The 25,441-nt window shown below is 40.8% G+C and overlaps 1 protein-coding gene and 1 long non-coding RNA gene across 2 annotated transcripts in view; both read left to right on the top strand.

Annotated features, from left to right (window-relative positions):
• Positions 1-9,515, top strand: part of LOC308076481 (NACHT, LRR and PYD domains-containing protein 3-like) — a 48,784-nt gene extending 39,269 nt beyond the window's left edge. The window contains exons 10-11 of the mRNA XM_080416792.1: positions 4,236-4,297; positions 8,812-9,515. Of these exons, the coding sequence (XP_080272918.1) occupies positions 4,236-4,297; positions 8,812-9,341 (592 nt within the window). The 3' untranslated portion in view covers positions 9,342-9,515. The remainder of the gene's footprint in view (positions 1-4,235; positions 4,298-8,811) is intronic.
• A 13,263-nt stretch (positions 9,516-22,778) lies between these two features.
• On the top strand, positions 22,779-24,493 carry LOC308076522. The gene is made up of 3 exons (XR_013932293.1): positions 22,779-22,911; positions 23,989-24,125; positions 24,412-24,493. It is a non-coding gene; the product is annotated as an uncharacterized lncRNA (long non-coding RNA).
• Positions 24,494-25,441: the final 948 nt, after the last annotated feature.

Genomic DNA, 25,441 nt, shown 5'->3' with positions numbered 1-25,441 from the left:
TTTTAGAGGAGTCAGTGTTTTAACCACATGATCTATATTCAGGGTGTGTCATAATAGTCAAGCATTCATCAAACATTGTGAAAATAGCAGATCTACAAGCTTGTATATTGGCTGTTCTGTAGGGCAGTAGAGTGAAAAAATGAGGTGACAAGTATAGAGCCCTGTGGGACCCCTGTCAGTGAAGTATACAGGGTATAATATACTGTAAATGATAAATCTACATCAGTGTGAAACATTAAAAGATGAACAGCTGCTCTCACTTTAGTTTGACAACAACTAGTCCATACCCAGAGATCAGTGGTGGATTAACCAACGGGCTTTAGGTGCTGAAGCACAGGGCACCAACCTTGGGGGGGGGGCACCAAACAGCGTGAGAAAAAAACGGCGAAGAACGCCGAAATCTAGAAGCAGGGCTGCTAAAGGAGCGCTACAACAGTGAAACGCGCCGGTGAAGCGTCATTCTTTTTCACAGAGAGAGGTGTTTGTCCACGGTCAGCTCACGTCGTTCGTCAACTTGAAAATACTTTAAACTAGAAAATGTGCTCCTCGGAGCACAAGTCTCCGCCAGCAGACTATAGCAATTATATTATCATAGCAATAACTAATGAGATACAGTAGAGTAAAAGATATATACTGTAGTTAAATAAAAAGGTGTATCTTAAAGAAATATTTATTTCTCGTGTTATGTGCTTGTTGATGTTGTCTTTCATTATTTAAATACTCTGACCAGTTCCTTTTTTTCCTTTCGATGTTCTCTTCAGACTCTTCTACTTTTTCTTCCAGAGATTGTAGCAATCTTTGCTGTGTCATATTGTAAGCATTCATGGCTAGTCTTCGTCTTTTGTCATTTAGCGATTTTTTGTCTCTGATTAATTTCATTCTTTCTTTATGATTCTTAGCTCTGTTTAATTGAAGCAATGCTCTGTTTACATTGAAGCAATCTATCATATGGGAGTCGTCATAATTGACTGGTTTGTTCAAATACTTGTCTGTCTTCTTCATCTTCATTGTCTTGAACAGTTTCAGCAGTTGATTGGTGTGTTTGATCAGCTTTGGCCTTCTGCGCCTTTGTTTGACCAATGTTAGGTGTTCTCAGAGGGACACACACACGCACGGACGGGTGATTTGGACTAGAAGATACTGTTCCAATCAAGACTGATTGATCCTGTCTTACCTCGCTTCAAAAACGTAAACGGTTTTTTGAAGTGACACACCTATTTATAGAATTGTATTTCGTCATGCATTCCTCTAGCCAATCAAAGGCATTGGTGTCAACATATTAATACGTATTAAGATTTCGGTCTTGTTGTGGGATCAATTCAACTCTAGTCCTCTTCTGTGTTACTGTTGTAGATGAGTATGCTTTCTTAGCTTTGGCCTTCTGCGCCTTTGCTTGACCAATGTCAGGTGTTCTCAAAGGGACACACACACGCACGGACGGGTGATTTGGACTAGAAGATACTGTTCCAATCAAGACTGATTGATCCTGTCTTACCTCGCTTCAAAAACGTAAACGGCTTTTTGAAGTGACACACCTTTTTATTATAGGATTGTATTTCGTCATGCGTCCCTCTAGCCAATCAGAGACATTGATGTCAACATATTGACACGTATTAAGAGTTCGGCTTTGTTGTGGGATCATTTCAACTCTAGTCCTCTTCTACGTTACAATTGTAGATGAGTATGCTTTCTTAGCTTTGGCCTTCTGCGCCTTTGCTTGACCAATGTTAGGTGTTCTCAGAGGGAAACACACACGCACAGACGGGTGACTTGGACTTACTGAAGGTACTGTTCCAATCAAGTCTGATTGATCCTGTTTTACCTCACTTCAAAAAGTAGTGGCTTTTTGAAGTGACACACCTATTTATAGAATTTTATTTCGTCACGCGTCCCTCTAGCCAATCAGAGGCATTGGTGTCAACAAATTGACACGTGTCACGTGGAGCTTGCCCAATGTTAGCTTGGCTAACAATGTTTGCTCACACAAAGCGAAAACATATTCTCCACCTTCGGCGGAGACAATAATGTACTTTTTGACACATGGTGAGATCACACATTATAAGCTCTGAATGTCTGCTGCTCTGTTGTATCAATGAGTAAACAACACGCTAACTCTGTTAGCACCAAGAGCTAACAGCCTGTAGCCCCATAGCTAAGTCTACCCGGAGACTGCCCACTGGTTGGGACCGTGACAACAGAGTACATCCCATAGTCTGGGGAGCGTAACCGTGACAACAGAGTACATCCCATAGCCTGGGGAGCGTAACCGTGACAACAGAGTACATCCCATAGTCTGGGGAGCGTAACCGTGACAACAGAGTACAGCCCATAGCCTGGGGAGCGTAACCGTGACAACAGAGTACATCCATAGCCTGGGGAGCGTAACCATGACAACAGAGTACATCCCATAGCCTGGGGAGCGTAACCGTGACAACAGACCCCGTGGCACATGCTCAGTAACTTCCAAACTCTTACATTTGGGAAAAGTGAACAATGGTGTTCATGAGTGTGTTCACATGGTAATGATCATATTCCTGTGTGTAAGTTCAGATCAATTACTGAACCCACTGAGGACAAAAACATGTTCAGACAGACAAAGAGTTGTAGAATATGTAGTTAGATAATATAGGAATACAATGTATGAAAATATGTTTTACAACAACAATAGTGAAAAAAAAGATGTTTTGTCCTCACTAATCATGACCATGTGAGCAGCCATCAGCTGGGTGAAGCTGAAACAGGATTAATAACAAAGGACTATGTGTCTATCTCAACTCAACTCAACTCAAATTTTATTTATAAAGCACATTACAATGACCAAGGCCAACCAAAGTGCTATACAACACATCAAAACAACAATGTTACAATACATACGGTGCAAAAATACAATATAAAAATACAAAATACAAGCACTGATTAAAAAAGCATAACAAGATAGTGAGGTAGAAACAATAGTTGTGGTGTAGTTGTTTAACTATGTTCAAAAGCCAGGGAAAAGAAGTAGGTCTTTAGTATTAATAACAAAGGACTATGTGTCTATCTTATTAATAACAAAGGACTGTGTCTATCTTATTAATAACAGAATCAGAATCAGAATCAGTTTTATTGTCACATCACAGGTTTACAAGGTAAAAGAGTGGGTGAAATTCTTTTTTGTACATCGTTCCCATCGCAACGTTAGTTTCCATAGAAAGAAGAGGGGGGGGGGGAGAAGAAGAGGGTGGGGGGTAAGTGGGAAGGAGATCAAAACAAGAGAGCAACAGAAGGCCAGACAAGTTATCTACATATTTACAAATTACCTGAGATAATAAAAACTAAAAAAAACTAGACTAAGGTGCCTGAGCATAGCAGCAATGTATTGTATACTGTGCATGTTATACTTATACTGTGCATGATAGACAATGGACGTTAAGGTGCTTAGAGGAAAAGGAGCACAATAAAAAAGACCAAAAAAAAGTCAGTGCGTTATACAAGGGATTAAGGTGCAAAAGGTCAGTGCGTGTCCACCTAGAGTGGACTGACCCTAGTATAATCCGCAAGTAGCTCCATGAGAGAGTGCAACAAAAAGTCATTTGTACCTGGTGTAGTCCACAGGTGTGTCCGAGGGGGGGCTAAAGTCCAAGTCATTGTCCCTGGTATAATCCACAGGTGTGTTCAAGGCCTATGCCTCATCCAGGCTTATTCCCCATTCAGCATTCTGACAGCAGCCGGATTGAAACTACACCAATACCTGGTGGTGGAACTCTTGATACTGCGGTAGAGCCCCTTGCCCGGTCGCGGTCGTTGTAGGGGGTTGAACAGTCTGTGACTTGGGTGGTGCTTGTCCTACAAAGGACAAAGGACTATGTGTCTTATCTTAGAAAACAGAAAATAGTGGATCTAGCTTGTAGATCAGGAACTATAATTAAGGCCTCCTCATATCAGCTCTGCTATAGAAAATAAAGGGGAAATCAAACTTATTTTGGGAAAGGTTTTTAGATGTGATTTCAATCATTCTAACATTCTATGGAAACATAAATGTTTCAACTGATTTACACAGACGCTGTAGCAGTTTGATTCAACATGACAAACCATCCAAGATGTCCTGGATTTAACATTATAAAATGTGTTCTTTTTGATTTAATGTTGTTCTTTGATCTGCTTTGTTGCTGTTTTTAACATGTTCTGTAAAGCACGTTGTAACTTTGTTTGGAAAAGCTCTATACAAATAAATACATTATCATTACTTCCTACAGTGTGAATCATGGAGGAGAACACTGGATAGAACACTGGATTAATCCTCAACTCCTTGCCAGATGTGAGTGTCTGTCTGTCTGTCTGTCTGTCTGTCTGTCTGTCTGTCTGTCTGTCTGTCTGTCTGTCTGTCTGTCTGTCTGTCTGTCTGTCTGTCTGTCTGTGTCAATATCACACATTAACATTATAGACTGTTTTATACTCTGTTGGCCCCTCCCTCCCTGGATGTTGTCCTGAAAACTCTTCAGTATCTTCCAGTGAATTCAGGAGGTTTCTCTGCTCTTGGTCTGGTCCTCAACACCAGCTGATGCTTGTTTACAAAACACTCCTAGGTCTCACTCCTCCCCACCTGACACACTTTCTGTTCAACCCCCATGTAAAACACTCCTTCTGCCCTGTTCAACCCCCATGTAAAACACTCCTTCTGCCCTGTTCAACCCCCATGTAAAACACTCCTTCTGCCCTGTTCAACCCCCATGTAAAACACTCCTTCTGCCCTGTTCAACCCCCATGTAAAACACTCCTTCTGCCCTGTTCAACCCCCATGTAAAACACTCCTTCTGCCCTGTTCAACCCCCATGTAAAACACTCCTTCTGCCCTGTTCAACCCCCATGTAAAACACTCCTTCTGCCCACACATTCTGCTTAATGTCCCCAAAACACACTTGTCCCTGGGTCACCCCTCCTTTCGCTTTAAAGTCGCTTTACATAAAGAAAAGGAAGGAAGATGACTGGAGAAAGTGACTGCTAAAAACCCTTTATCTCCATTCCTGTTTTCAGGGACACTATTAGGATCATTTTGGTGACACCTGCAGATGTTTTGCATGATGTCCCTGTCCTGTCACCCCCCTCTCTGTTTCTTCTCTTTGTCCACTATAGTCACGGTCTAGTTGTCAAGTCCTCTGGCTAGCTTCTCTTTGCTATGTGCTGCTATGTGGCATGTGTGATGTCATAGGCTACATGTGATGTCATGTGTGATGTCATAGGCCACATGTGATGTCATGTGTGATCTTTGAAAAGAATACCAGGACTCACTTTCATCCGTTTAGGATCTTGTTTTTATTCACGGTCTTATCGCCCCCAGCAGCAACTCATTAACCGAACGTTTCGGCCTCACAGGCTTTCCTCAGCGTGTGTGAAGCATACACACATCAGTGTCACTTATAAAGGGGACCTCGGTGCAACATACAAGGCAGTCCGGGTGATAATAATATTTGCATGTTTACATCAAGCACAATATTTCTAAAGGAAGGTCAAAAAACAAGAAAGCAAAAAGCAAACAAAAAAAACAACAAAATAGTCAATTTTTAGAACACATTTTTAGAAAACCCATGTCTATGCGAGTTAGAAACCCCTATATAAAGACAGACTCAGATTATTATCAAAAATAGCACCACAGTATTATAAAAGACTCTAAGCACATTTTAAAAACCGCAGTACATACAGTATCAAAAGAAAGAGGCATAACCCTTATTTTCCGTTTTCTTTTAAAGACACATAACTTATTGCACTAAACAGTGTAAATCCTTTCACCATTATAGCACTTCTCTTCTGACAAAAAAAGGCCCACTTCTATAAAAAAAACAGCCAAGCAACAGTTCTTCATTAAGCCCTTTAGGGTGTTCAGTCTATAGGGTGTGTATCCACCATGTCTCTCTCTGTAAGAGAAATCTCTCACGATCCACCACCCCTTTTGCTGAAAAGCCTCTATACCCTGAAACCTCAGCGAGCAAACTTCATGTCCCACCGCATTAAAATGTCTAGCCACAGGCGATGTTTCATCCTTGTTTCTAATATTACTTTTATGTTCTGAAATTCTCACTTTAAGTTCTCTTTTCGTTTTACCCACGTAACACAGTAACACGTAACACAGTAACACGTAACACAGGCCACAAGGGCATTTTAGCAGATATACCACAAACGTAGTTTTACAGGTGATGATGCTTTTAACTTTTTTTTTTTTCTACCTGAATGTGGGTGTAAAATATGATTACCTCTGGCTCTGATCATTGCATTACAATGAACACATTTAAAACACGGGAAGTTGCCCGTAGGCAAATCGGACATAAAATGTTGCGGTGGAACATGACTGCTCTCACTAAAGAGTCCCTTACATTTTTGGCACGTTTGTGCGCAAAAATGGGGGCTCCTTGAATACATGACCCACATTAGGATCGCTTGATAACAAATACCAGTGTTTCTTCACGGCATTCTTAATGTCAGAACACAAGGGTGAATAAGTAGTAGATAAAACCATCTTTGACTCCCCTGCTCTGACTCCCCTGCACGAGCAGGTTTAGGAGTTAACAGACTAGTCCTCTCTTTCTCTCGAGCTCTCTCTAAGTTAGTACTAAGCACTTTGTCACTGTAACCTTTAGTTTTGAAACGTTCACACAAGTCCTTCGCTTGCCTCTCAAAAGCACTGTCAGAACTACAGATTATTTTCGTCCTCAGCAGGTAAGCTTCACTTTAACCCTGAAGGGTGATAACTAATCTGTATAGTGGGGTAGCTTAACAAGTTAACAAGTTCCGAAATGAAGCGGATAAAAGTGCCACATTTTTTTATGAGGCTTCACTTTTTGGCCTATAACTTTTGAACCGTAGGTCATAGCATAAAAAAAATCATGACGCAACTTCCCATATAGGTCCCACCCATTTCCGATTTCAAGATTTGCCGCCATTTTGCGTTATCTTCAAAACATATATTTTGCTATTACTCCTACAAATTTGGTCCAAAACTCACACAAATCGGCATCATAAAAAAAGATTCTTTGTTTCGATAATGTAAAAAAATGGACTGTGGTGTCTTTAACAAATGAAGGAAGCTTGGCTACCAGCTGTTTAACATGTAGATCTACTGTATATATTTTGACATAGGTTCAGTCAAAGTAGTCCCTGCTACTATAGGACGCCCAGGAATAGGTTCCACAAGACTTTTGTGTATTTTAGGAAGAGAATAGAAAATAGGTCACACCGGATGTATTTGAAACATGAAGTCATATTAGTTTTTAGAAATCAATTGATCATCCAGTGCCCCTTTGAGAAACAATTGTATTTCTTGAGAGAACTTTACAGTAGGATCAACACTTAAAGGAGTATAAAAGACACAGGTTCAACTGTCTTAAAATGTCAGCTCTATAAGAGGTTTTATTCAACACCACTATAGCCCCTCCTTTGTCTGCATTAGGTATCACAATTGCCTCATCTTTTGCTAAATTAGCCTCTCTTGAACAGACACATTAGAGTGAACTTTACACTGCTTGTTAGCATGCAAAACAGTTTGCAAAAACAATTCTGCAAAAAGTCGCTACGGAGTGATTAAAATTCGGAGGAATGAAAGTACTTTTCGGTCTTAAAGTTCTTGTGTTTTCAGAACTCACTGGTTCTTGCACTTGTTTAGTTTGTAGTGCATTTACAGTGTCCGGAGCCTCTTTAGCAAAGAAAGCTCTCTTGATAATTTGAACTTTTTAAAGAGTTTACTCTCGTTAGAAACATGTCATCTTTTTTAAAAGGAACAAAGGACAAACCTTTTGACAGGATGGTGGTCTCATGCTCAGTCAAAGTTCTGTCGGACAAGTTGATCACGTTCTCCCCCTGCCCGCTCTCCGGGCTCCTCTGCCTTGTACTTTTTGTACTTCAAACTACTCGTCTGATGAGTGCTTGCTTCTTTATTTTTCATGTCATGTGTGATGTCATAGCTCATGTGTGATGTCATGTGTGATGTCATAGCTCATGTGTGATGTCATGTGTGATGTCATAGCTCATGTGTGATGTCATGTGTGATGTCATAGCTCATGTGTGATGTCATGTGTGATGTCATAGCTCATGTGTGATGTCATGTGTGATGCTGTACTGTATTGTGTGTGATGTGTGATGTCATGTGTGATGTCATAGCTCATGTGTGATGTCATGTGTGATGCTGTACTGTATTTTTATTTTTCATGTCATGTGTGATGTCATAGCTCATGTGTGATGTCATGTGTGATGTCATAGCTCATGTGTGATGTCATGTGTGATGTCATAGCTCATGTGTGATGTCATGTGTGATGCTGTACTGTATTGTTTATTAGTGTGTGTAGTGTGTGATGTCTATTGTTGTGATGTTATGGTTCATGTTGGTTTGTTGTCTCATATCGTCTCTAGTCTGTCAGGCAGAAACCTCGTATCTCCAAATTTCAACTTTTGTGAAAGTATTTAACCTCTTAAACCCCATATGGTAGAGCTCTATACTAGTGTCTTCTCTGTTTTCTGTTATTGTGTGTGTGTGTGTGTGTGTGTGTGTGTGTGTGTGTGTGTGTGTGTGTGTGTGTGTGTGTGTGTGTGTGTGTGTGTGTGTGTGTGTGTGTGTGTGTGTGTGTGTGTGTGTGTGTGTGTGTGTGTGTGTGTGTGTGTGTGTGTGTGTGATAATAAAATATGTAACTACTGAAAAGTATTAACAGCAGCTTGTGACTAAATAATAACTACATTGGATCCATTGGAACACAATTACACAGCACAACTACATATTCTAAATTGTCTGTCTCTCTCTCTCTCTCTCTCTCTCTCTCTCTCTCTCTCTCTCTCTCTCTCTCATATCAGATCTCCATCCTCTCACTCTGGACCCAAACACAGCGAGCAGAACACTCTGTCTGTCTGAGGACAACAGGAAGGTGACAAAGGGGGAGGAGCTTCAGTCGTACCCTGATCATCCTGACAGATTTGATGATAAGTCACAGGTTCTGTGTACAGAGGGTCTGACTGGACGCTGCTACTGGGAGGTAGAGAGGAGTGGAAGGGTTGAGATAGGAGTGTCTTACAGAGGAATCAGCAGGAGAGGAGAGGGTAGTGAGCTTGGAAACAATGACAAGTCCTGGGGTCTGTACTGTAGTGAAGATCGTTACATTGTCCTTCACAATAGTAGGGCCACTCACCTCCCTGTCCGTCCCTCTGGCTCTAACAGAGTATCAGTGTATCTAGACTGGTCTGCTGGTACTGTGTCCTTCTATCACGGGTCCTCTGACTCACTGACACACCTGTACACGTTCCAGACCACATTCACTGAACCTCTCTACCCTGTGTTTAGGCTTTATGATGTCTCCTCCTCAGTGTGTCTTTGTGAGGACAGATAATGTCTCTGATGAGTTGACAACCAATATAGTTGGTCTGGATATGTGGGCGTGTTCTAATACATGTCCACTTCTACAGGTATATAGTTTATGTATATATGTATGATTTATATTATACAGTACAGTCAGGGTTACATTTGTAGAAGAAAGGAAGGAAGGAGGGAGGGAGGGAAAAGGAAGGGAAGAGAAGGAAAAAAGAGCAGATAATTTTCTTAACCATTTAAGCTCATACTCATACTTTCTCATACGACAGATTGCAAAACTAGTGATCTACAAGCTCACAACGCTTCACAACATGTTTGTAGATCAGCTATTTTCACTATTTTTGACATTTAAAAAAAAGTAAATGAAACCATTTGAAGATCTTTTTAATTTAATTGTATTGTATTGCCCAAAATAGGGAGCAATGGTGGAAAAGGTACTCAATTGCTTTACTTAAGTAAAAGTATCAATACTGCAATGTAGAAATACTCAGTTACAAGTAAAGTCTGGAATTCAGAATTTACTTGAGTAAAAGTACAAAAGTATTGATTGGTATCAAAATGTACTTAAAGTACCAAAAGTAAAAGTACTCATTATGCAGAATGTCCCATGTCACAAGTTTTCAAATGTTTAAAAATAATAGATCTACAAGCTCACATTGTGTTGCATCGCGAAATGTAGTGGAGTAAAAGTACAATATTTAGATCCGAGATGTAGTGGAGTAGGAAAAAAGAAGTATTGGAAATTAGAAATACTCAAGTACAAATACCTCAAAATGTTACTTTAGTAGAGTACTAGTACTACTAAATGTACACTTAACCCCTTACTGTGTGTCTGGTGAGTTGATGGCACAACGCTAACGCTACCAGTTGAACCACATGAACCCTAGACTCTCTATTCTGGACATGTCATCATAGAAAATAACTGATCTATAAGATCACTGTGAGCTTGTAGATCGGCTATTTACAGCGGAGAGATTTGGTGTAGAGCAGTGGTTCTCACACTGTTTGAATACAAGGAAAACCCAGAACTCTGAGAGTGTAACAAATGGAACCAAATGGACCCGTTAAGGGTCCATTTGGTTCCATTTGTTACACTCTCAGAGTTACAGACCTGTAAGGGTCCATTTGGTTCCATCTGTTACACTCTCAGAGTTACAGACCTGTAAGGGTCCATTTGGTTCCATCTGTTACACTCTCAGAGTTACAGACCTGTAAGGGTCCATTTGGTTCCATTGGTTACACTCTCAGAGTTACAGACCTGTAAGGGTCCATTTAGAACCCCCTCAAGGACCCCTGAGGGTCCGTGGACCTCACTTTGAGACCAACTGGTGTAAAGGGAAAAGAGGAGGGCACCAAGTACAGACCCCTGGGGGACCCCAGTCAACACAGTATAGATTTAAAGTGGTTTAAATGAATGAGACGTTTACAGACGTAGGAAATAAATGTGTGATTGGAGAAGGTTTTTTCTTAGTTCCAATCAGATTGAGTTTACAGTGAAGTTAGTCCAGTTGTCTGACACAGAGTTACATCAATATCAATATAAAACACATTAAATTACATTAATTCACATTACAGTTACATCAATATCAATATAAAACACATTAAATTACATTAATTCACATTACAGTTACATCAATATCAATATAAAACACATTAAATTGCATTAATTCACATTACAGTCACATTAATATCAATATAAAACACATTAGAACATAAACATTGCTACAAAATAACTTGAATTGAATATGAATTTAGCCTAAAGTTATTCCTTTAGACCGGGAACGCATCTGTGTCATTTTAAGGTTTCTTTGGTTATTCAAAAATAGCAGATCTGCTTGTAGATCTGCTATATAAACGTATGTTGCTATAATCAAAGTTCCCAAACTTTTTCATGTCAAGGACCCCCATCAAAACATGATATGTATTTGGCCGCAGACCCCCATCTGAACATGTTTTGTTCCAGGGACCCCCATCTGAACATGTTTTGTTCCAGGGACCCCCATCTGAACATGTTTTGTTCCAGGGACCCCCATCTGAACATGTTTTGTTCCAGGGACCCCCATCTGAACATGTTTTGTTCCAGGGACCCCCAGAAGCAAAGATTTCAGTAAAATGACACAGATGTGTTCCTGGTCTTAAAGGGTTAAATATGGTCATCATCAGATATAAACCAGATAGATATACTATGTGTAAATATGTAGATACATTGTTATTGTTTTTTAGTCTCTTTTTTATGGAAATAACTAAAACGATGGAGCTTGTTTTCACCCACTGTTTTACACTGTAAACTGTGATGTGACGATAAAGATGATTCTTATTACAATATTATCTATAAATGTATATTGTAATTGTCCAGCATTCAAAACCAGCTGTATTTACAATGCTCTGGAAGCCTTTCTAAGTGTTACAAAATGTAATAAAATGTATATTGATAATATAAGTGTTCTTGTATTTATTTCAGTTGGTGAGTTTGTCAACGTGCTCTTTGGTACAGCCTGTGAACAGCACAATGATTAACAAACTATTATATTATTATTGTTGTTTATTGTTTATTATTATTATTATTGTTATTATTATTATTATTATTATTATTATTATTGTTATTATTATTATTATTATCATTATTATTATTATCTACAGGTCACTTCTAACATGGTCTCCTGTATGGGAAGCTCTCAGTCAGAGATACTGTAGGAACAAGCTCACCAGGGGCCTGTTCCTCAAAAGGTGAATTAAAAAAGCCTGGCCTTAAGCCAAATCCAGGCTTGACAAAGTCGGTTCCGAAAAGCCTAGTTTATTCCGTTCCTCAGACGCCAAGCCAGGCTGAAAAGGAGCAACTTTGTCGAGCTAGGCTATGTCAAGACAGGCTGTGTCCAGCCAGGATAATGAAGCCAGGCTGAATGGGCGGCGATTCGCCAGCGACGTATTTCTATAAAAGACCATGAACTCGAGCGCAGATTCCTTGAACTTGACCAATCACGGAGTCCAAAACCAGAGCAGCGTTCTTCTCTGTGGCTGAATAGCAGCACTGCAGCAGCTCATGAAATCATACAAGGAAGTAAAATGTATTTAAGCAAGAAAGGAAACGCGACCGCAATAAATAGATCCAGGGAGAAAGCATGGCAAAGTATTGCAAGCACACACAGTGTGTGTGTGTGTGTGTGTGTGTGTGTGTGTGTGTGTGTGTGTGTGTGTGTGTTTGAGACGGACGGGCAACGGGACGAACGGGACGAACGGGACGGGACGGGGTGTACTGCAACGGGGGCCACAACGGGACAGGACGGGACGGGACGGGACGGGGGACGGGACGGGGGACGGGACGGGGGGGGGGTGGGTTGACCGCAACAGGGGGCCGTGACCGTGACGGGATGAGCGGGGGGGACGGGACGGGACGAGACACGCAATAAATAACCCCACATTTGCAAGACCACTTTGGTAGAGGTTTGGGTTGTGTAGTTACCTTGCCATCATGATGTAACTCCAAAGGTGGACAAGAAATAAAAAATAATTTCTCCATTGACTAGAAATTGATAATTTAAAATATGCTCCTCATTGACTTACAAAGAGGCTCCTTTAAACCCATAACTAATAATTTATATATATATATATATATATATATATATATATATATATATATATATATATATATATATATATATATATATAAATGATTAGTTACGGGTATATGTGTGTGTATGTATGTGTCAGACATTTTTTATAATATTTAAAAAAAATATATATATATTATCAAACATCTAACAACAAGATGAACTATAGTGTTAACTATAACAGAGTGACAATTACATTTCACATGAGTCATTGTGAAACAATTATGATTATGATTCATGGTCACACACTATTTCAGTAATTAATTTGATTATATCTTATTGTATTTATTTCATTTTATTTGAATGCAGGGTCATTAAAATGAGTCCATATACAAACACATGTTTTGAATTAACTGTGGAAAAACTTGAAGAACAAGGCACTAGATTAAGTAAGCTTGGCTGTTAGCCTGCTCCTGACCAGGCTAACTTCACAGCTAAATTGCCATGGTAACTAAGCTAGGCTTGCTTCAGTCCAGTAGAGCAGATGATCTAAGGGAACACACTGGCACACATAGGGTTCTACCGTATCACATACATAGTTGTAGTCCAGACAGGAGGTTGGTCTCAGGGTGGTATATAGTATCACATACATAGTTGTAGTCCAGACAGGAGGTTGGTCTCAGGGTGGTATATAGTATCACATACATAGTTGTAGTCCAGACAGGAGGTTGGTCTCAGGGTGGTATATAGGCTGTATTGATGTTTGAACTCGGCTTGGTTGAATGCTCGATTCTGATTGGTCAGTCATCGGTCATTATTTCTGGATAATGACCGATGAGCTCTATAACGGACCGCTGTGTAATCAGAGACTCAGAACACCTGCTCATATCAATCTGCGCTGCTTGGTTTTATGCTTTATCCAACATGACAGCCATGTAAACAAACAAACAATGTCATTTACAACTAAACGTTGCTCTCAAGAATGTTTTTGAAAACATTTGAGGTGAGAAATAGACGATGCAATAACCGAAAAGTGATCCACTGCACTTCCTTGTTTATCGTGGCACAACAACGGGGGAATACCAAAACGCTCGCCCCAAAACACAGTCGTCCCGGGGCAAATCCGGTGGTATTACAGGCAAATCGGCGGTATATAGAATGGGGGCGAGTGTGTTTTGGGGCGAGTTTTCCGTTTATCTTGTGGAATATGTCATTTGTTTTCCGAGGCAAACTTGTCCGCCCAGCCCAATACTTATGGAATACTTTCATTGCCGTAAGCAAGGAAATACTTTGTTTTGTTGTTAGTCTTGGGTCAATTTATTTATGTATTTATTAAGTAGCCGTGTAAGTGTAATTTAAAGCCCTTCAAGGTGGTTTCAATAACGACCACCTCCCCATGCATTATCCCTTGCATGATATTCTGCTTCCATGCTTATTCTCATTGTGAAGAAACACAGGTGTGTGTGTGTGTGTGTGTGTGTGTGTGTGTGTGTGTGTGTGTGTGTGTGTGTGTGTGTGTGTGTGTGTGTGTGTGTGTGTGTGTGTGTGTGTGTGTGTGTGTGTGTGTGTGTGTGCGCTCCTCGTGGAGGTGAAACCTTTCTCCTCACTCCCTGCCTCCCTCCTGTGTGTAAGGACACCTGTGGGGGGGGGGGGGGGGATACAGGCTCCAGTAGGATACAGGCTCTATGCACAGGAGACATATTGTAAAGAAACTGGGCCTCTTCCTTACTTCCTTCACAGGTTGTTACCAATGATACTAATGACGGCTCTGTTCCATTCTGGTCAAACAGAGTCAGGGTGTTGAAACACTCTGCTACACCAGTGGGTCTCAAAGTGTGGTCCAGGGACCCTCATGGGTCCTTGAGGGGGTTCAAAATGGCCCCTGACGGGTGTGTAACTCTGAGAGTGTAACAAATGGAACCAAATGGACCCGTACGGGTCCATTTGGTTCCATTTGTACACTCTCAGAGTTCTAGGGGTACATTGTGGCTACACTAAATGGAACAGAGCCTTCATTAGAATCATTGGTAACACCTGTGAAGGAAGTAAGGAAGAGGCCCGGTTTCTTTACAATATGTCTGCTGTGCATAGAGCCTGTTGTCATTTTAACCCTTTCTGATACACTTTTGATACAATGTTGCGGTACATTTTAAAAAGCTCTTTTTGTAATTGATAAATGAATATATTTCTAACCTCATGACCTTCTTTTCCAGTTTGAAGTCTTTATTATAGTTACTTTACTCTGCCTTGAATTATAAATAAAACAATGATTATTTTTAAACTGTAAACACACGTCTCTGCTCCTCCTTATCATTATCAACCTGTGGTCTGGTATTCAGTGTATATGGTGCATTCTATGGTATTCTCTGCTCCTCCTTATCATTATCAACCTGTGGTCTGGTATTCAGTGTATATGTCACAGGGTGTTTGGAGGACCAGGGTGATTGAAGACAGAGCGCTTGTTTTTAGGCACTGTTCAAAGAGCTGCGTCGGTCATTCTACAATGTCACCGAGAGGAGTGTCAGTGTTTATTTGCGATTGTGTGAGGCATGTCAACTAAAACAAAAAAAAATTAAAAAGGGTGTTGTGGTCAAGCCTATCATTTCCAACTACATGAACTCGCGCTGTCAGGTGGATTTAATAGACATGCAGAGCAATGCTGACCGGGAGTACCGTTTCATCATGGTCTATCAGGATCATCTGACCAAGTTTGTCTGTCTCCGACCTCTGAAAACAAAGCGAGCAGAAGAGGTGGCCGACCATTTACTTCACATCTTTAGTGACAAAGGTGCGCCACTAATTCTTCAAAGTGATAACGGCCGTGAGTTCGCTAACAAACTGGTTGAAAGGGTTGTCAGTATGTGGCCAGAATGTAAACTTGTACATGGCAAGCCCCGTCACTCTCAAAGCCAGGGCTCTGTAGAGCGTGCCAACCGTGATCTCGAGGACATTCTAGCAATGTGGCAACGGGACAACCACACGTCTAAGTGGGCTGACGGGCTGTGGTTTGTCCAGTACGCCAAGAACAGACGCTTTCACTCTGGAATAGGAAGGAGTCCATATGAGGTTTGTTGATGTTTCATCTTCTGCTATTCTTTTTCAGAATGTTACCATTGTAGTTCTATGCTTTATCTAATAACGTTTTTTTTTTCAATCAATCAATCAAGGCCATGTATGGGAGGCCCATTACAGTGGGACTAGAGGGGCTACCAAAGGAGGTCACTTCTAACATCACCTCAGAGGAGGAACTTATGTCCGTTTTTGCTGATGGAGAACAAGAAAATAAAGACCCCTGCTTGTGTGTGTCCTGTCAGCAAACGACCTCTGGTGGACATAAGTGCGCCATCTGTGGCCAGGTCAGTGTAAAATGTCTTTAAGTCAAAGACGCCTGATTATGGACCCACATGAGTTCTAGGACAGAACAGTCTCCCATTGTGTCTTGATTGGCTCCCTGGCAGGCATAGCTTTACTGAGGTAAGGTTTAGGGTTAGGTTTAGGCATAGTTTTACTGAGGTTAGGGTTGAAAGAAAGTCTTTTTGGGATCTTGCCATTTTTCAATTTTAATGCCCTTATAATTTCACATTCTGTTTAACTAAATATTTTCCCTAAGTTATTTTTAGCTGTTTTACCTTTCCTAGTATAATTATTTAAGTATAGTTTTGGACCAGACCGCGACGGAGGGGCGCAGTCTCAAGCGAACTTGAGCCACGAGAGGCACCACCGAGAGCGCTAAGGCGCGCGAGTTGCCGTGCCGAACGTTGCGAAGTTCGCTTTGAGCCTACTCAGCCCCGTCCGAATTATGTACCGATAGGCACAGAATAGTAAATGATGTTGGTGGGGACTGCGTTTGCCCCAACTGCCACTCCAAGTGACTACTGGTCAATCCTAGTGCGTCTGCTGGGACTTAACACAACTCTTCATTTCTGCTACAAAGGGTTAGGGTTAGGGTAACGACATATATAACAGCATAATTACATAACATGTGTTTTATTTTTCACTGTAATTTTATTCTGTAGGTATGTCATGCGATTCAGCCCTGCAGTACTGCCAGGGGTGATGAGGAAGGCTATGGGGCAGCTGTTGTGTGCTGTCACTGACACACAGCTGAAAAACAGAGGGAGCACCGCACAGCAGCCAAGAGGAGGCAGGAGAAGCAAGCCGAGAGGATGTTGGAGATGTCTGCCAAGCGCTTTAAAGCGGCTGAGCTTGGGCAGTCTGTCAGGGTCTCAGTTCCTGATGTGGACCGGGCAAAAAATGACCCACGCAACGTGTTGGCTGTTGTGCTCAACATGTCTGAAGATGGGTTCTACAGATTGGGTACAAAAAGTGGGGTCCTTAAACAACTATATGCACGCAACCAATTTGACCCGTGTTTAGAGTCCTTTATAAGCATTGCAGATGTGCCCACAGATAAAGAAGTGTCTTTGCGTCAGGCAGCCACTGCCCAGTCAGAGGGTAATGGACAAGGTTTCCAGAAGTGTAACTGCAGGCAAACCAATTGTTGCACCACTAACAGATGCAACTGCAAAGCAAAGGGGCTGCTGTGCAATAGCAAATGCCATGAAGCAACCTCCTGCTCCAATAAGTAGGTTATGACATAGCGTAGCACATGTCATAACAGCAACTGAACATGTAGGCCTACCTGTATTAAAGAATATTTATTTTGGACTGTTTGCACTTGTTTTGCACAATGATTTTGCTTTATTTATTTAGTTGATGAGTTATTTAATTTAAAGGATGAATTATTACATTTATGCAATTGTTTACAGCATGGATGACTTTTATTTATTTAGTTGATGAATTATTTGATTTAATGGATGAATTTGGTGGTATTCCAATAAATGAGCAGCATGGATCTGGTGTTGCTGCACTTTACTTACTTTAATGGATTAATTATTTGAATGCTCATTAATGAGCTATTGCAGAAATAAACATTTCCAATTCCATGAAACTGTTATCTTATTATATGTTATATATGTTGTGATTGATTAATGAATTCATGTGGGGGAAATAATTAATAACATTAAAACGAAATGAAGACCAGGGAATTTAATTTAATTCATGTGTGGGGAAAACATTTGACGGCGTCACCGGCTCGCCAGCTCTAGAGCAATATAATGGAGACAGTATGACACTAGCGTAGCGTCGACTCCCCATAGTCGTATAATATAACTCCCATGGTAAGCATATGCAGTCCGGAAGTCCGCTACTCTCTCCATTATAGTGCTGTAGCCAGCTCCCAGTTTACATTAGCTGCTAGCTTTGAATAATAGCTAGCGATTTTCATTCATGTGTGAGTGTGTGTGGGGAACATTATTGCTACGGGACTACTTCTCGGCCGGCGGGGACTCGATCGATCGCCGAGAAGACCTCCTTCTTTCCTCAGCGTTTCCTAGTTAAGTCACGATAGGAACAGAATAGTAAATATTGTTTCCGGGGAGACTGCTTGTTGTCGCACTAGATTCCGGAGGGAGGGTGCGCGCGCGCGCGCGTGCACACATGTGCGTGCGTGCATGCACGTTTGAGCATGCCTGTGTGCGCGTGCGTGTGCATGCATGCGCGCGCAGGTGTGTGCACGCATGTGTGCGTGTGCGCGTTGGAGCATGCGTGTGTGCGCGGGCGCGTGCATGCGTGCGCATTGTGTGCGCATGTACGTGCGCATGTGTGTGCATGCGTGTGCGCGTGCGCACAAACACACACACACACACACACACACACACACACACACACACACACACACACACACACACACACACTCCCTCTAGTCTCCCTCTAGGCTTGCATTGCCCTCTAGCGTTGGTTTTACAGAATTGCCTGAAAACAAGTGCTCCTTCTTCAATCACCCTGGTTCTCCAAACACCCTGTAACATATATGGTGCATTCTATGGTATTCTCTGCTCCTCCTTATCATTATCAACCTGTGGTCTGGTATTCAGTGTATATGGTGCATTCTATGGTATTCTCTGGGTGAAACTCCCAGGGTGGCGTAGTCTGGGATCCTGTTTCCAGGCCTAATACGTTTGGCGTAAGTGGGTGGGACAGAGCACTGGGTGGGAGGACCTACAGTAGGTGAGTCACATCATGGCGAGGAAGTGATTTTCATTGGTTTGATCAAAGTAATGACCCTAACCCTCTGATAAGACCCTAACCCTCTGATAAGAGATGCCAGGCTGAATGTCCCTAACCCTCTGATAAGACACTAACCCTCGGAAAGTACCCTATCCTTCTGATAAGACCCTAACCCTCTGATAAGACTCAGTGTGTTTGTCCCAATACCCCTGTGTGTGAGTTGAACTCTCAGAGTTACACACCCGTCAGGGGCCATTTTGAACCCCCTCAAGGAACCATGAGGGTCCCTGGACCACACTTTGAGACCCACTGGTGTAGCAGAGTGTTTCCAGTGAGTCAACACCCTGACTTTGTTTGACCAGAATGGATTAGACCAAATGGACCCTTACAGGTCTGTAACTCTGAGTGTACAAGTGGAACCAAATGGACCCTTATGTCTGTAACTCTGAGAGTGTACAAATGGAACCAAATGGACCCTGTCACGGGGCAACCCGTGCCCTATAGACATTAATAAGGAACTTTGCATGCACACACACGGCATAGCCCTAGAATGTCTGTGATCTTACATACATTTCAAGTATTCCAAATACACAGTCATAGATCTCTCTCGGTCCCCCACTGTGTAGTGCCTATCTGCGCGGCCATAAAAGTGCTCTAAACTCCGCACAAATGTTTGGGACACACAATTGGCAGGTGATGATTCATTACCCCACAGCAATCACAAGCACCTGTCAATTGTGTGTCCCAAACATTTGTGCGTCCTAAAGGAAGTTACGTATATTCAGTGCTGCAATCACTCCTGGCCCCTCGCGTCGTACAGAAACACGTCCGTGTGCAGCTCGTGAAAAAGTGGAGATATTTGACTAAACACACTTTTTCTGGCAGAACTTTCACATGGATATGAAACTAGAGGACAAAATATGACTACACGTCTTAGGAATTAATTATTGGGTGAGTACAGACGGAGTTTAGAGCACTTTTATGGCCGCGCAGATAGGCACTACACAGTGGGGGACCGAGAGAGATCTATGACTGTGTATTTGGAATACTTGAAATGTATGTAAGATCACAGACATTCTAGGGCTAACACACGGCACAGCTGCTTCCCAATGCATTCACCAGCAAGCCGTCTGGGAACAGTATTTAGTAATGTTTGTTGTATTGCATGTGTCCTTATATGTATATATGTGAAGACATTCTAACACTCAGTGACTGAAAGGGTTTTTAAATGTTTATTGATGGACACTGTGTGTGGAAGTTGAATTGTTTGTTTGGTCACATGACTCTCCTCTGCAGTGCTGGCAATCCTGTTGATTGGACTGGACCAAGCACTGTAGAGGAGGAGGGGTGTGTGTTTATGTTGATATTATGTTTTGCCTTTAGTTAATAATCTGTGAATGAATTGGCGCCTGGAAAACATTGTAATGAACATATTTAACTTACTTCATTATGACGTCATTGTGTAAAATAACTCATGGGCCTTAGGTAGCCTTGTTTGAGTTAACAGAGTTACCAGTTAGTAATCATGTGATGGTTTGTCTCACCTGCTTAAAAGGCTACAGGTGAAGATATTAGTTCAGTTTGTCTTGAGGCTAGCTGTGGAGAAATCCAGGGGAGAGCTACCAGGACCTTTGGTATAAGGTTTTCCCTGCTATAGTTTCTTAAAGGGATATTCAACTTAAAAAATATAAAAGTGGTCATTTTATCGTCTACTCAAGCTTGTGGGTTTACCTCGAACAGTTTTTAAGTTGCTTGATTCAGTATTTAGATATTTGATATTCATTGTATCAGACACGCCCCCTTCCTATACAAACCCATTGTAACTTCAAACTCCATTTTAATCATGATAGATTCATTTAAAACGCCGTCCTTGGTTCTGGTGACTGATATTGTCTGTCTAATACCATGAGGAGACTTTGTTATTCCAATTACTTTTTTCATTTTTTACAAATATATTTGTTGTAAAATAAACTATTAAATACAATACAAAAAGTAAATTAAATAAATGAAAAAAGTTTATAAAAAAAACATGAACCCCTCAAGTATTAGGAGGGCAGGATGAGTCACCAGAACCGGACGGGTGTTTTTGATGAATCTAACATGTTGCCTGCACTGTAAATTATCCTACACTTTGGAGAGGGAAATAAAATACAAAAACCTGCCTTGGTTTTTGGAGCCGTGGCCGTTCAAGCCTTTTCACAGACTTTTACAGGTCTGTAACTCTGAGAGTGGACAAATGGAACCAAATGGACCCTTACAGGTCTGTAACTGTGAGAGTGTACAAATGGAACCTTACAGGCCTGTAACTCTGAGAGTGTACTAATGGAACCAAATGGACCCTTACAGGCCTGTAACTCTGAGAGTGTACAAATGGAACCAAACAGGAATACAAGGCTGTATGTTTGGTGTTTCATCATCCAGGTAAGACATGCATTTATTTACTAACTGCTGATACTGTTGTGAATGTCTATATATTAATATGATGCTGTTTGCCATTTTCTGGTTCCACTCCAAAATAGTCAATGCATTTTTCCCATTGACATTTCCAAAAATATTTATATCAATTAATTTAACCCTAGAATCAAGCCCTCCAGTGTCCTGGTGAATCATGAGTAGGCTATTCAAAAAAAAATCTGTGATTTTTTAAATTTTTATTTAGTACTTTTACTCAAGTAAAATGTAGAATTCCTGACTTTTGCTTGTAAGGGCGCGGTCCCAGCGCACTTTTATTTGACCTATGGGGAGGAATCTGTCGATGCTTTGTCAATGCAAATGCATGGATTCATGGTCTTGCACATCTTTCTCTCTCAGAGGCTCTGAGGCTCTATAGTCTCTGCTACATATTATAAAACTCTTGTTCCTCCTAAAGGCCTTTATGAAGCCCATGTCTATAATGCATTATGAACACAATTATAATGCATTATAAACATACATACATACAATGTTTATATTATGTATATTATAATCTGAATCTATAAGCACTCATAAATATTCATAATGATTTAAATAATAATCATTACACATAAAGCATTCTATAAGGATTTATAAGGTTATACGTATCATGACATTTTTGGAAGGAGCATAGTTTTATCATTCTTATGGCTGAAATATATTATCATTTTATTATGTATTAATAATCACTGTTTTCAAACATTCTAGTGTGTCTAACATTTTATTCATATATTTAATTTATTTTGTATTCACTCAAAACTTAAAGCACCCACTGACCACTTATAATAACTATGATATATTACAATGTACATCTCAAGTAATGATACTTAACCTTATTAGTCGCTATAAAAGGCTTTATAATGTGTTATGATTGCATCAGTACTTAAGAGTGTTTATAGATATAATTGTGTGTGTGTGTGTGTGTGTGTGTGTGTGTGTGTGTGTGTGTGTGTGTGTGTGTGTGTGTGTGTGTGTGTGTGTGTGTGTGTGTGTGTGTGTGTGTGTGTGTGTGTGTGTGTGTGTGTGTGTGTGTGGCAATAATGGTGGCGCTTTAGTACTGTAGCCACTAGGTACTTATCTTTAAAGAAGTGTTCCTACCCGGTCTCTATATAACAACCCACCAGCACGTCACTTCCTGTTTACATTCCATACTAACATGGCAGCAGGAGGTCAGAGCATAGTTAGAACATTTTAATGTTCCATTCATGTCAGAGAGGACTATGAACCATGAGACACACTGAGGAGGAGACTAGAGACACATTAAACTATGAACCATGAGACACACTGAGGAGGAGACTAGAGAGACATTAAACGGTCAACACTGCAGACCTCCATGAATGAGTACAAATTGGACCCCTATAGAGCACCGAAGTCTGACGTCATTGACTCATCCTACCTGGGTCGCGGTTCCCCCCGTTCTGAATCCCCATAGACGTGTTTAATAATAAGAAGAAGTGTGTTCCATAAATAAACTAATAACCCGGAGGTTTGACTCTTATGGATATGAAGCATCAACTGACGGTGAGAAAACATTAATGTTACTTCAGACAAAATGAGTTAAATTTTCTCCATAAACAGACTGTATGAAATATGAGTGACTGACTATCATAAACAATACAAAGCCTCATCGACAACAGCGCCGAGACACTTTGTTTATTTATGGATCATAATTCATATATGAGACGATTTGAAGACCCGATGTTATTCTCTCTAGAGAAATGACTTCCACGACCCAGAGGATGAGCCAGTGACGTCAGGACTTCTGTACTCTATGATGACAAGCCAATGGCTTTCTTGGGTTTTTTAATTCCTATTAGCCATAGTGGTGGAAAAAGTACTGAAATGTTTTACTTAAGTAAAAGTATCAATACTGCAATGTAGAAATACTCTGTTACAAGTAAAATTCTGTGTAATCAAAATGTACTTGAGTAAAAGAATCGGCATCAAAATATACTTAAAGTACCAAAAGTAAAAGTACTCTTATTATGCAGTTTCACAAGTTATCGTGTCTCTGAAATGTATACAAATCTCTTGAAAATAGCAGATCTACAAGCTCACAACGTGTGGCATCGTGAGCTTGTAGATCTGCAAGTGAGATGAGATGGAATAGTCTTTTCTTCACTGTGGAGAGGATGGTAAGGATCCTGAGAGAACAAGGAGAAGGATCCATTACAGTCTGTGTTCTCTAAACATTCCTATGTGAGTATATATACCACTCTGTTTATAAACTGATTGACTGCATGAGGTGATATTAGTCATCAATTCATGTCTTATTTACCATTAAGGACAGATTAAAATGGACTATTTTGTAATGAACATGTTTCCACTAACTACACACACACACACACACACACACACACACACACACACACACACACACACACACACACACACACACACACACACACACACACACACACGTTTTATATTTGTGATGATGTTGTGTTTTGGTGTTATTTTTTATGCTCTGTTGATGAATTGAATTGAATATATAGGACCTCAATGGAAACAAGTTGTGTTCTCCTTTTAGACTAAGTGTTTGACTGTACTGTGATGTTTGTATTTATGTCTAATCAAATATTCAATCAATCAATCAAGGCTAAGCTCCAGCAGCTCTGCATACTGTGGGTCTTTGGTAGATGCTCTTCAGGCAGGACTGGAAAGGTGTTTTGGATGCTTGGTGATCCAGAGGTTCAGGACCTGCTGGACACGTGATGAAGACATCCTATAACATGGTAAATGCTGCTGATGCTCTTTACTTTATTGATGATGAGGACATTTTGTCATTTGAAGTGTCCATAATGTACTGAGATATTGTTTCTGTCAATGTAAGTCATGTTTACTTGTGAAAACTAAATGACAACCTTTACTAATCCTCATGTGTATGAAAAGTCATTTAGCAAAACATTTTAGCATTAAAATATCTAATTCCATGATGTATTGTTTTTATCTAGGTATTAAAACAGTGTTTATTGGGGAAAAGCTTAAATCCTTTGGTTTTGTGGTTTTGTTATTCCATAGGCCTCGACTACATCCAAAGCCATCTGAAGGATCAACCCACGGTGCATTCAGGTCCCAGTCTTCAGATGAGGACGACTTCTTCTCCACCATCAAGCAGGGTAAATAATGCACATGAAAACACAAGCAGCTGCAGTCCTACCTGACCGGTCCAGATGATACCATGAACGTCCTCTAGTCTTTACATCAGTGTGACACCTGGCTCTCAAGCTCTCAAGCTCTCAACACTTTGATTGATTTATTGATTGATTGAATACTTTATTTAGAAATTTGTGTTTTAGTCCGGCTGAGATAATCACCTCTCACCTCAGGGACACACAGAGGAACTTATGGACAGTTCTACCTCCATTCAGAAAGTGCATAAATACTATTTCATTGAGCAGCTAGCATGGCTCTAGAGTAACCTCATTGTGTTATGTGATACTGTAAGTAAGTACATTTTATTTATATAGCACTTCTCACAGAGAGGACTCACAAAGTGCTTCACATACAGAGAGATTCAAAACAAAACAAGGTATTAAAGCAGGTAGAACAGAAGAAGCTCTACAATTCATCTCAATCAGGACAGCAAATAACACAAACGTGTAAATAACATCATGTAACATGTGTAAAAGCTTGTTGAAATGGCAGCGTTTTAAGGTTGTTCTTAAACATGTCCACAGAGGCTGTAGTTCTCCAGACATGTGGAAGAGCGTTCTAAAGCCTGGGAGCTACAGCCTGAAAGGCTCTGTCTCCTTTAGTTCTTAGATTAGTGTGTGAACTGTTACCAGACCCTGTTCAGCAGACCTTAGGGCCCTCCCTGGTACATAACGTGGGACCAGGTCGGTTAGGTATTCTGGGGCCTGACCACGCAGAGCTCTAAAGGTCAGTTTTATCTTGAGCTCTGGCCTGTATCAGTTATTCTCTTGTTTTGTTTGGCAATTGTCTGGCATTTTGACTGGTTTTAGTATTAGTGTTCCATACACCTTCAGGACACCTGTAATAGAGTACGCTCTTAGAGCTGACGTTGTTTTGCTTTTTTCCAAGAGACTAT

Source organism: Gymnoscopelus braueri, assembly GCF_963280865.1.
Source record: "Gymnoscopelus braueri genome assembly, chromosome: 20".
Lineage (NCBI taxonomy): Eukaryota > Metazoa > Chordata > Actinopteri > Myctophiformes > Myctophidae > Gymnoscopelus > Gymnoscopelus braueri.
The sequence above is the reverse complement of the archived record's forward strand: the minus strand, read 5'-3'. Positions and strand labels throughout refer to the sequence as shown.